Source organism: Meles meles, chromosome 3 (assembly GCF_922984935.1).
Source record: "Meles meles chromosome 3, mMelMel3.1 paternal haplotype, whole genome shotgun sequence".
Classification (NCBI taxonomy): domain Eukaryota; kingdom Metazoa; phylum Chordata; class Mammalia; order Carnivora; family Mustelidae; genus Meles; species Meles meles.
In genome coordinates, this window is record NC_060068.1 from 154,372,172 (window position 1) to 154,386,079 (window position 13,908).

Here is a 13,908-nt window from a genome sequence, read left to right on the forward strand (position 1 = left end):
GCTCATCTATTCTTTAATACTTGTTTTCTTCTAACACTTCTATCAATTTATTTATTTTCTTATTTTACTACACTGTATAAAGACTCTAAACCCACACTGCATAAAGGGTCTAAATAGTTGTGGGCATCTTTGTCTTTTTTTTCCTTCTCTTTTTATTTAAATGCAAATAGCTCCAGTACTCCCATATATAATACAATATTTACTTTAAATTTTGGTAATTAAGGGATGCCTGGGTGGCTCAGTCAATTAAGTGTCTGTCTTCGGCTCAGGTCATGATCCCAGAGTCCTGGGATCAAGTCAACAACAGGCTCCTTGCTCAGTGGGGAGCCTGCTGCTCTCTCCACCTGCCAGTCCCCCTGCTTGTGCTCTCTCTCTGAGAAATAAATAAATAAAAGTTTAAAAATATAAAAATAAAACTTTGGTAATTAATTTTTAACAGGCTTTGCTAATTTCTTCTTATTCCTATTTTACTGAGAATTTCTACTGGGAAAGACTACTAAAGTATATCAAATGTTGATATTATCATATAACATATCATGTGATTTGTAACTTTTCACTTATTTAATAATGAGTTTCATTGAAAACCTCTGGATGGCAAAATTTCCTAACTAAAATATCCTTGCATTCCTAGAATAAACCTTACTCGGTCATGGAATACTATTAATTTAGATTACCAGGTAAGTTTAATTCCTAAAGAAATCAGATACTTGATTTGCTGAAGTAAGGAATGTCACTTTAAACATACATAAGTTTTGGAAAGAAAGTAAGACAAAGATGAAAAAGAAATTAGAATTGTATAATTCTATTTACCAGAAATTCTAATCAAATTGCATTATCCTGTTCTAGTCATATTCTGAATAGATTCCTAAATTTTAGTTCCCTTTAGATCAAATTAATTTTTAAATTATGGTATGGAAGTGAAACTACGTCTTTTGTCTGTTATCCTAAAGATCAACTCCAGAAAACATATATACTATCTAAGAACGTGAACAGGAATTTTGAAGGTAAATATGGCAAATTATAAATATCAGAAAGTAAAAAGGTGAGACAAAATAACCTAAAACAATCTTTTTAATCTAAAATAGTTTCATCTAAATACCACAATGTATATTTTTTAATTTATAAGGTTTTCCATTGTAATTTATAATACTATAAATAGTGCATTCTTATAACTATTCTGAATATTAAAAATTAATCATACAATATAACAATATAGGAAAAAGCTGCTCAAATAGTCCCTGTAATATTCTTGAGTCCTAGGCCAATAGATACAATGCAAAAAGAATCTTAATAACCATTTAAACAATTTTTTCAGTTATTATTTCTAAAAACCAATCACTTAAACAATAAACCTATATTAGGTATTATACCCAGAAAGATATGAATCTTTACTATAAAAAGTAACAAATTATTAGTCACAACTTCAAAGTCATTTGAGTCCATTTAACACCATCAGTCTGATCCACTGAGTTCCCTAATAAACTGTTCTAGAATTTATACCAACTCTCTTTTTCATAGTTTCCATATTTATTTAAACAAACCTTATACTATCAGGTAAAATCAAAGTAAAGTTAAGAACAAGAATATGTAAATATCAGGATTCCAATACTCTATTTCCTACTTCAGTGGCAAGTTTGTTACAATACAAATGTTAAAGAAAATATTATAAGATACGAATGTATTAGATGAATTATCAACTGTACTCACGCATCATTTGAGCAAGTCATAAATTCTCCCTTTATTTTGGGATGCCATGAACCAGTATGAAGCATTGCTGTATGACCCTTAAAAAATAAAAATATAGAAAAAAAGATACTTTAAAAAGATTCTTAAAAATAAATAAAATGACCAGGAACTGATACATCATACTTAAAAGTAACTGTTTAGTCCTCCCAAGAGCACACTATTTTAATTACAAACATAGTATACTCTCCCAATTTTATTTCAAAATATGCTTTCATTATTTCACTTTGTTTAATTCACTGTATAACTTCCCTGCCCAGAAATTAACACAGCACTTATATAAAACAGGTGCTTAATAAGGAAGGAAATAGAAAGGAAATTGATGCCTCTCTTTAGGAAACAAATGGAAAAACCATAGTAAGAGACAGACATGCCCTTCTTTTTTTTTTTTTTTTTTAAGATTTTACCTATTTATTTGTCAGAGAGAGAGAGAGAGTGAGCACAGGCAGACAGAGTGGCAGGCAGAGACAGAGAGAGAAGCAGGCTCCCCGCCGAGCACGGAGCCCAATGTGGGACTCGATCCCAGGACGCCGGGATCATGACCTGAGCCGAAGGCAGCCGCCCAACCAACTGAGCAATGGAAAAAAAGAATACAAAGTATTTACAAATAATCAAGGCAAAAGCAAGAGATTGAGGGGAAAAATCCATGCTTCTTAAAAATGTGTCAAAAATCTTGATTCTACATCTATAAAAATAAGTATATGAGAAAAGGAGAAATACCTTTAAAATGATTCAAGAAGATTAGGCCTGCTAATTATAGAGCATGATATAAAAATACTGTAATTAAAACAATGTAATGTTGGTATACAAACTGACATACACACCAAATCAACCACAGAGTACATATCAAACATGAATATACACACACACTTCCCTTCCAGGTACAAAATCGGCTAGAGTGATCTCATACAGTATGCTCAGATGAGGCAGAAAAGAGCCTAATACATAATAATGGCAAAATCTCTTATTCTGTAAGGGTCCAAAATAATAGATGAAGACCATCTATAGTCCGAATTGCCCACAACACCTCAAACAGGATCTTGTCAACTCCTGACAATCTGCTTATGCTGACAGGGTACAAACACGGAGCAGAGATGTGCAGTAGGGAAGCATGAACTAAAGTAATGGGACTAGATGGGAGGTTTGAGATTCCATTTTCTTTCCTGAGCTTAAAATTGTGTATTTAACTATCAACTGCCACTTGCATTTGCATAGGCATTTCCTACATAGTAGTAGGCCAACAGGGAAGTCTTGATTCTTAATGTCCACTTCGCTTGCAATCGACTTCTTCCACGGTTGTTAAAACTACAAACTTGGAGATCATCCTTAAATACTCCAACAACCATAAATCCAAAACCCTCTTTCCACCTAAATTCAACTCCCTAGCTAGTCTTGTTAGTTCAACCCAAAATACATCTTAAATCTAACCACTTTTCTGCTTATACCTCACCATCCTTATAGGAGCCAACATTACCTCATGCCTCTATTCAGTTATTATACACTATATAACAGGCCTGCCATTTATCTCTCCACTTTTATTCTTGCCTCATGTGCTCCACCTAGTAATCAATACAGTCTTTTAAAAATATCCTTGGGTGGCGCAGTCGGTCAAGTATCCAACTCTTGGTTTCAGCTCAGGTCATGATCTTGGGGTCGTGAGATCAAGCCCCACATTGCACTCCACATTCGGCAGAGTCTGCTTAGGATTCTCTCTGCGCCTGCACATACAGGGCTCCATCTGCTCCTGCACATACAGGACTCACATTCTAACAACTAAATAAATCCTTAAATATATAGATATTTATATACACACATATTTATTCACACACACAAAAAAGTGTATATATGCATACATACACTTCTAAAAATGCCAATGCTTATTGTCCTTCACTGGTTCTCCAGCCTCTTCACACAGCCCACAACACACGTTGTGCCTCTTGCTTTCTTTACAACTACATTTATTTTGTGTTTTCTCCTCCCCAACAGGCACTAATCTGCTGGGCTTCTTTCATCTCCTCTACAACATCCAGCTTCTCACATGCTTTTCCATTTGTGGGAAAGCTCTTTTTTTCCACTTTTACATGACTGGCTTCTCATTCCTTCAATCTCAGTTTACATAGTACTTATTCAAATAATAAGACCTGGCCTATATCTAAGTATATATGGCTCATTCTGTTGTTCTCCACCCAAGTATCTGTCCATTTCCTTAACTACAGTCACCACAATTTTTAATTCTATACTTATTAACTTATTAGACTTCTGAAACTATTGATGTTCTGCATATTCAAAAACAAACAAATAAGGCTGAGAGGAACCTAAAATTCAACATAAGCAGAAACAAATGAACCCTACTGTATTTCAAATGAAAAATAAATGCACTGAAAGAGTAAACAGAAGATAATAACCCAAGTAACTATACACTCTGTACTGGATTAAATGGTGCCCCCCCACCAAGGATCTACTTGTGTCCTCCTCACTAGAAGCCGTGACTGTGACCTGAAGTCACATTCTTAAGTCTCACTTAAGAGTGAGAAGACATAGCGAAATAAGGCAGAGAAAGACAAATATCATATGATCTTCCTGATATGAGGAAGTGGAGATGCAATGTGGGGGGTTTGGGGGGTAGGAAAAGAATAAATGAAACAAGATGAGATTGAGAGGAAGACAAACCATAAGAGACTCTTACTGTCACAAAACAAGCTGAGGATGACCGGGGGGAGGGGGGTAAGGAGAGGGTGGCGGGGTTATGGACATTGGGGAGGGTATGTGATATGCTGAGTGCTGTGAAGTGTGTAAACCTGGCAATTCACAGACCTGCACCCCTGGGGCTAATAATACATTATATATTTATAAAAAAATAAAATATTTTTTAAAAAATAGAAAGTTTGGAAAAAAAAAAAAAAAAGAGTGAGAAGACACAAAGAAGAGAAAGCTCTGTGAAGAGAGGCAGAGAGAAAAGAGCCTGGATTATGTAGCCACAAGCCAAGGAATGCCTGGAGTCACCAGAAGCTAGGACAGGCAAGGAAGAATTCCCCTAGAGCCACTGGAGGGAGCATGGCTGTGCTAATATCTTGATTCCAACACTTCCGGCCTCCAAAACTGGGCAAGAATTTCTGTTGTTTTGAGCTACTAAGTGTGTGGTAATTTATTATGGTAGTCTTAGAAAACTAGTATAAAAAGACCAAAAGCACTAGAAAACTAGTATATAACAACCAAAACAGGGGCTCCTGGGCAGCTCAGTGGGTTAAGCCTTTGCCTTCGGCTCAGGTCATGATCTCAGGTCCTGGGATCAAGCCCTGCACGGGCTCTCTGCTCAGCAGGGATCCTGCCTGCCTCTCTGCTTCCTTGTGATTTCTCTCTGTCAAATAAGTAAACAAAATATATTAAAAAAAAAAAAAAGACCAAAAGAACTGGTGGCACCTGGGTGGCTCAATTAAGCAACTGCCTTTGGCTCAAGTCATAATCCCAGGCTCCTGGGATGGAGCCTGCTTCTGCATCTACCACTCCCCCTGCTTGTGTTCCCTCTCTCTCTGTGTCTCTCTCTGTCAAATAAATAAATAAAATCTTAAAAAAAAAAACAAAAAAAACAAAGGAACTATAAATAAATACTGAATTCTAGTTAATACATTTGTTTCTCTTTCGCAGTGGTATGCATTAAGAATTCTGAAACTGCTTTCATTACAATGAAAAATTAAGCAAATCAAGAAATACTTTTGAAGAAACGGAAGCCAAATTCCTCCACTGGAAAAGGGAATTACAAAAGTGAAAAGAAGAAAAACTAGAATAAACCCTATGGAATTTGACTGAAATCAGGGATATCAATATGAACCCACAATTTCTAATAGGTAAATATAAATATAGGTGTACATGGGTGTAAGTTAATCTCAAGCTCTGTATACAGAGAATGGCTGGAAGCAAGGACACCCCAGCAACCCCAGCACAGAGATCCTGGATTCTAAATTGCATTCTCCACTAAAAGGAAATAGGGCTCCTTGAAGAAATGTTTGATTCTTGTTCATACAAGATGAACATGGAACATCTGCTTGACCCAAAAAATAAGAAAGTGCAAAAATGACGGGGATATGTTAAAGAATAAAGGGCAGGTTGAGGGGCTTCTACTGGGACAATTAGGGCATCAAAATAAACAATGAAAGTAATGGATTATAAATGACTGACTCAACTAGGAACTCCAGGGTATATATGAATAAATAAATAGGAGAAAGCTCCTCCTTGCAATAGGAGGATGATAATAAATATAAAATGAATGATGGAGTTAGAAAAATCACCATTTTGTAATCATCACAGTAATAACTGATTCACACAAGAATCAATGGATGCTAAAACTATTGGAGAAAAGCTTGATAATGAACAGAGAGGGTCTTTCCCTACTCTCAAAATCTCCCTGCAAATTACTTAGTAAGTACAAAGAGAAAAATAGCAGGGAAGAGATCTGGTATTACACTACCTTAAACAAGTGATCAAACTAACGTTACCAATACTGGGACGCACTGGTATCATGTATTCCTGATATGAGGATGTAGGAACACAAGAGCGTTTCTGCGACAGACTTTCTAAAAATGCACACCTAAACCCTAATGATGAGGAAAAACAGGCAAAATCAAATCCTGTATCTGTTGCTACATATTTACAGCTTCTATATATTTATAAAATAAATGGCTTATAGTCTTCATATATATCAAAGATTCTTTTTTTTTTAAAAAAAAAAAAGGCAGAGGAACTATTCCCAATTAAGAAAGAAAAAGGCATGGGCACCTGGGTGGCTCAGTCAGTTACACATCTGCCTTCTCAGGTCATGATCTCAGGGTCCTGGGATCAAGACCCACGTCAGGCTCCCTGCTCAGCAGAGAGCCTGCCTCTCCCTCTCCCTCTGCCCTACCCCCACTCTCATGCTTGCTCTCTCATTCTCCCCTCTTTAAATAAATAAATAAAATACTTTTTTAAAAAAAGGTATGACTACTAAACTAGTGGGAATATAATTATAAAGGAGATTGTGGGGATGCCTGGGTAGCTCAGTTGGTTAAACAGCTGACTTCAGCTCAGGTCACGATTCCAGGGTCCTGGATTTAAGCCCCACATCAGGCTCCCTGCTCAGCAGAGAGCCTGCTTCTCTCTCTCTCCCTCTGCCTGCAGCTCTGCTTTCTTGTGCTCTCTATCTCTCTCTCAAATAAATAAATGAAATCTTTTTAAAAAACTGCTTATAAAGGAGATTATTGAGACAACTGTGGACTATGGATTAGATAATATTATTTTATCAAGATTAAATTCATGGTTATGTAATAAATATATAATGTTATTAGGAAAACGACACTGAAGAATTTAGGAGTGAAGAAGCAAGGTAGCTGCAACTTATTTCAAAGGTCGGGGAATATTAAAACATACACACATAATTCATATATATGTGCATATACATATATGAATGAGTGGGGGATATATAAGTAGGGGAGACAGAGTTTGTATTAGTTCCTGAAGGAAGCAGGGGAAGACAAAGCAATCAGACAAAATGTTAGCAACTGATGAATCCAGAAAAAGGGCGTAAGGAAGTTCTATGTGGTATTCTTGTAACTTTTCTGTAAAGTTGAAATTATATCAAAATAAACCTTAAAAAAATATTCTGGCTGCTCTGCGAAGAAAATCCTGTTGCAAAGTCAAGACAGGAATTAAGAAGACAGTGATGTGGTCCATGGGAACACTGACAGTGGCTTGGACTAGGGCACAGCAGTTAAGGGTTCAGAGGTAAGAAGATGTGGGACGCATTTTAAAGACACAGACATCAGGTTTCTCTAATGAACTGGATCTGGGCAACCACAGAAGAAACCAAAGTTTGTGAACTAAGCAACTGTGTTGTGTAAATGGTGACTATACAAATACCATGTCATTTTCTCTGCCCACGGAGAACCTGAACTCTCTTTTGTATTTAGGAAATTTCCCCCATAATGACTCTTGGGGTAGAAGACAGAGACTACCTCTCACAGAAGAGGGAAAGTCAGGTGCTAATTTTGCCAGCCTCCCTTACAAATGTGACGCAGGAATGCAATCCAGATCCAGCCATTACATTCCCTGGAGTTGTAACTCACGGACAATGGAATGCTAACTTTCCATGTTAGTCCATTTAGGCCACTATAACAAAAATACCATAAACTGAGTGGCTTATGAGCCATAATCATTTTTGTTTCACACTTCTGGAAGCTGGGAAGTTGAAGATCAAGGTGCCAGCAGATTTAGTGTCTGAACTTCCTAGTTCACAGAGGCTGTCTTTTTGATGTAACCTCACATGGTGAAGGGGTAAGAAAGCTCTCTAGGGCCATTTGTGCAGGGCACTAATCCCATTCATGAGAGCTCCATGTTAATGACCTAATCACCTCCTAAAGGCCCCATCTCCTATTACCATCACCTTGGGGGTTATGATTTCAGAATATGAATTCTGGAGAATATTCAGACCATAGCAATCTCCTTAAGGGCAACAGTACCACAAAACTCCCTGCTCTTAAGAGGTCATGGTACTGGGCGCCTGGGTGGCTCAGTGGGTTAAGCCGCTGCCTTCGGCTCAGGTCATGATCTCGGGGTCCTGGGATCGAGTCCCACATCGGGCTCCCTGCTCAACAGGGAGCCTGCTTCCTCCTCTCTCTCTGCCTGCTTGTGATCTCTCTCTGTCAAATAAATAAATAAAATCTTTAAAAAAAAAAAAAAAAAGAGGTCATGGTACTCTGTGATATCCAATTTTTGGCAATGACCACCAGAGTTTTACCAGAAAACTAAGTTTACAGCATGGTCTGAGGCACTGTTCCTACATTTCACATCAAGTGTGATTCACTAGACTTCTAGTATTCTCATTATGCATAAGTCAAGTAGAGTCAGTTTTGCTGCACAAAGCCAAGAACAGGTACTGAAATCCTAGCTCATAATTTTGATCCGAGAACTGTAGTGAATTAAAATATATTTTACAGGAGATTCCAATTTCATTCATGATGGAATACACACATTCTACCCCATCTCTCCATTTAATTACAACAAAAAATTATGAACAAAATAAAGAAGATCAGGGGTGTCTAGGTGGCTCAGTCACTTAGTCTGACTCTTAATCTCAGCTCAAGTCTTGATCTCAGGGTTTTGAGTTCAAGTCCCACACTAGACTTCACACTGGGCATGGAGCCTACATTTAAAGAGAAGGGAGGGGAAGGGAGGGGAGGGCAAAACTACCAGAAGACAATGAATAGTGAATAAGAGCAAGCAAAAAGGATATAGAACGCAGGTCTTAAAGAGCAGTTGGGGGATGGTTTCTGACTTCTATATTTCTTGACTTAGGCTCTGGGGCAGTCCACAACAAACAACTCAGAGCAAGAGCGGACAGAAAGTTCCAAAAATTTTCTCTCTCCAAGGCACAGGGTGGCAGATGGGTGGTGAAGGGCCTGTGGGATGAAGCTCTTGTGATCTGACCTACCCTATGCCAGCCATGCACAAGCAACAAAGCTGCAAGTCTCTCCTCAGCGCTGGCACCGGAAATGGAAGTCCTTACAAGTCAAAGAGCTATTGATCTCCTGCTCTTCCTACCAGGCAAGTGCTGGCTCTGGAGTGGCACTTCTCGTCTTCCCAACCAGCAGCAGTGGTCCTGTGAGCCCATAAAGTAGATGAGTGCCAGCAACAAACAGCAGCTGTCTTCTCAGTAACAGAAGCAGCCCTACAGGGAGGATACTTGCTGGCTCTCCTGACCCCATACCAGGAAAGAACCAGCAACAAAGAGGCATGGTGCCTACTCCCCTGAATCACAAGCAACATTAACAGCCCTGAGGGTCAGAGCACTTATGACACTCTGTGTTTTTAACTTGGCCAGTATTAAACAAAGCAGATCACCAAACAACATACATAGAATAGAACCGTCCTGATACTCTATGCTTTACATCTGTGGGTAGAGAAATTTTTATTTTTCCACCCTACTCCAGCATTGCCTAGAGGCATAAGCTACATTTATGAAAACTGTTACATTGCATAAAAAGATTTTCTAGCAAGAATATTAGAACAGAAAGCCCCTGCAAGAGAGTAAAGGGAAAATAATAGGGTGAGGGGGTAAGAAAGCTGGAGAAAAAAATACCCTTTATATCTGTATACCTGCACTCACTCCTGAGGTGCATATATGAAACCTACCAGAATCAATCAGAGAAAAGCAATGAGAACTGAAGATGGTGTGGACCACCAGCCAGGGTCCACACAGGTCCCTGAGTAACACATACATGGGTCAAATCAGAATAGCATACAAATGCTTTGGAAATGAATACTGCAAGGAAAAACAGCTCATAGGAAGTAGATCAGGACTTACAGTCTAAAACTAACCAGGTTGACTCTTCATCTAAAAAAGAAACCACACAGACAAACAAACAAAACAAAACAAAAACCCAGCATTCTCCAGAAGTTTTGGATAGGACTAAGAATATCATAACGCAATATTCAAAATGTCAAAGATACAATCCAAAAATAATCATTCAAAGAAACAGGAAAACCTATCCAGCTCCCAAGAAATAAGATAAAAGATGCCAACCACAAAATGATCCAAATGTTCTAATAATCAGAAAAAGACTTAAAATCAGTGTTTATGACCATGATACATAAACAGCAAGCTAACACATTTGAAACAAATGCAAAATAGAAGTGCTCAGCAAAGAAAAACAAACTATTAAAAAAGGGATATCTGGTTATATTGAAAAATATAATAATGTAAATAAAAAATTCACTGGAAGGGCCCAATAGTAGAATGGATATATCGGAGGAAAGATTCAATGAACCTGAAGGCAGATCAAGAGAAATAATTCAGTCTAAATAGGAAAAAATGAGAAGAATCACATGAGATAATTATAAAAAAAAATTTAGTACTCATGTTATAGAAGACTTAGGAGAAGAGAGACAGGTGCAGACAAATATTTGAAGAAATAACAACTAAAAATTTCCCAAACATGGTACAGGAGGTAAATTTACAGATCCAAGAACCTCAGAGACTGCCAAACATGGTGAACTAACTAAAACAAAAATAATAAATAAAGCCTATACCTAGATACATATTAAACTATTAAAAGCCAAAGATTAAAAAAAAAATCCTAAAAGCAAATATAAAAAAAGACACATTACATAATGATAACAAATACTTGAATTACTGCAGAGTACTTATCAAAAATAAAGCCAGAAGATGGTAGACCAACATTTTTTAAGTGTTGAAAGAAAAATACTGCTAAGCTAAATGTACAGAAAATGTACTTTAGGAATGAAGGTAAAATAAATACACTATAAGATGAAAGAAAACTGAGAACTTGTCACCAACAGACTTGTTTTCAAAGAAATGTTACAGAAATTGAAAAAAATGATCATATATTTCATATGGAAATTCAAAGAATAGCCAAGAAAATTCAAAAATTATTTTATTTAAAGAATACTTATAATAAAGCTGGACACCTATCTCACATCATACACAAAAATTAACTCCAGATGGAATCCAGATCTGAATGTAAGGGCTAAAACTATAAAACTCTTAGAAGAAAACATAAGCACAATTCTTCATAAGCATACGTTAGCCAATGGCACTAAATGCACAAAACAAAGGAAAAATTAAATTGAGCTTCACCAAAATTTAAAACTTTTGTGCTTCAAAGGACACCATCAAGAACATGAAAAGACAACCCAAAGAATGGGACAAAATATGTGCAAATCATATATCCCATAAGGACTAATAATCCAGAATATATGAACTGTTAGAACTCAATGATAAAAAGCCAAATAACCCAATTTTAAAACATGCAAGGCTCTGAATAGATATTTCTCTAAAAGAAGATTTATAAATGGCTAATATATACACCAACATAATTAAGTATCAGAGAAACATAAATTAAAATCACAGAGACACCACTCCACACCCTCTGAAATGATTATCATTAAAAAAAAAACACAACAACAAAATGAGGAAATCACTAGTGTTAACAAGGATATATAAAAACTGGAACCCTCATACACTATTGGTGGGCATGTAAAATGTTACAGACACTTTGGAAAACCATCTATCACTCCCTCAAAACGTTAAAGAGTTACCATAGGACCCGGAAATCCCACGCCTAAGTAAACATCTAAGAGAAATGACAATATATCTTCATGCAAAAACTTGTACTGAATGTTCATAGTAGCATTATTCATAATAGTAAAAAAAAAGTGTGAGCAGCACAAATGCCCATCAACTAAAGACGAGATAAATGTGGTATATCTATACAACAGAATATTATTTTTGCAATGAAGAGAAATTAAATATTGATACATGTCACATGAATTTTTAAAACATTCTGCTAAGTGAAAGGTCCACATATTATATGATTCCATTTACATGAAATATCCAGAATAGGCAAATCTATAGAGCTGGAAATAGATTAGTAGTTGCATAGGGCTTTGTGGGGTGGTAGAGTTGAGGATGATGGCTAAGGGACAGGGAGTATTTGGTCTTTAATAGACTACTTTTTAGGACCGTTTGAGGTTCACAGCAATATTCAGAGGAAGATACAGAGATTTACTATATATCCCTTGTACCCAACATGCATAGCTTCTCCCTATTATCAATAACCTCCATTGCAGTTGTACATTTGTTAATACTGATAAGCCTACACTGACACATCATTATCATCCAAACTCCACAACTTACATTAGGATTTTCTCTTGATGTTGTACATTTTATAGTTATGAACAATTTATAATGACATGTATCCATCATTACAATATCATACAGACAAGTCTCATTGTCTTAAAAATCCTCTGTGCTCTGCCTAATCATCACTCCCTGGCCCCTTCCCCCTTGGCTACCTCCAGTAATTTCTTTTGGGGAGGATAAAAAATGTTCTAAAAGTGACTGTGATGATGGCTGCACACTCCATGAATATGCTAAAAACTACTGAATATACTAAAAGCCACTGAACATACACATTAAATGGGTGAATTTTATGGTATATATATTCTATCTCAAAATTAAAAATTAAAAAAGAAAATCTAAAATAAGTTCTCCAAGTGAAAGGGAAAGGGTAACAAAGAGAAACCTGGAATACAAGCAATGAAGGGACAACAAAAGAAAGGGTAAATATCTGAATAAATAGAACAATATTTTTCACCTTTAACTTATTGAAAGCAAAAATTATCATCATTGCCTGATGGGATTTTTTTAAGATCTTATTTATTTATTTGACAGAGAGAGAGGGGTGTGGGGAATACAGGCAAGGGGAGTGGGAGAGGAAGAAGCAGGCCTCCCCCCTGAGCAGGAAGCCCAAAACAGGGCTTTATCCCAGGTCCCTGGGATCATGACCTGAGCCGAAGGCAGAGGCTTTAACCCACTGAGCCACCCAGGTGCCCCTGAAAGACTCCAGATAGTTAAGGTATAATATAAGTTAATTCTCTCTAAATGACCTTTAAGTTTTGAAAAAAATGTTGTAGTTTTGTTTGTTTGTTTTTTTCCAGAGAGAAAGAGAGAGAATGAGCACTCGAACAGGCAGTTGGGGGAAGGCAGAGGGGAAGAGAAAGAATCTTTTTTTTTTTTTAAAGATTTCTTTTTTTGACAGATAGAGATTACAAGTAGGCAGAGAGGCAGGCAGAGAGAGAGAGAGAGGAGTAAGCAGGCTCCCAGCCAAGCAGAGAGCCCGATGCGGGGCTTGATCCCAGGACCCTGGGATCATGACCTGAGCCGAAGGCAGAGGCTTTAACCCGCTGAGCCACCCAGGCGCCCCGGGAGGAGAAAGAATCTTAAGCACATTTCACACCCAGGACAGAGCCCAATGAGGGGCTTGATCCCAGTACCCTGAGATCATAACGTGAGCTGAAATCAAGAGTCAGACATTTAATTGATGGACCCAGCCAGGCTCCTCTCCAAATAATCTTTAGATTCAAAATAATTTCAAACAAAATCCTAGCAGGATTCTTCATATGTATAATTCTAAAATGTATGTGAAAAAGTAAAGAAACTAAAAGGGCCCAATATCAAAACCACAATGAGATATCACCTCAAAACTGTCAGAATGGCTAAAATCAACAACACAAGAAACAACAGGTAGTGGTGAGGATGAGGACAAAAAGGAACACTTGTGCACTATTGGTGGGAATGAAAACCGGTGCAGCCACTCTGGAAAACAGTATGGAGGT

General features: G+C 37.2%; 1 protein-coding gene across 1 annotated transcript in view; it reads right to left on the reverse strand.

Moving 5' to 3' along the window:
• The window catches only part of WDR70 (WD repeat domain 70), a 322,684-nt gene that overhangs the window by 195,187 nt on the left and 113,589 nt on the right, over positions 1-13,908 (reverse strand). Inside the window, exon 9 of the mRNA XM_046000609.1 lies at positions 1,708-1,784. Within this exon, the coding sequence (XP_045856565.1) occupies positions 1,708-1,784 (77 nt within the window). The remainder of the gene's footprint in view (positions 1-1,707; positions 1,785-13,908) is intronic.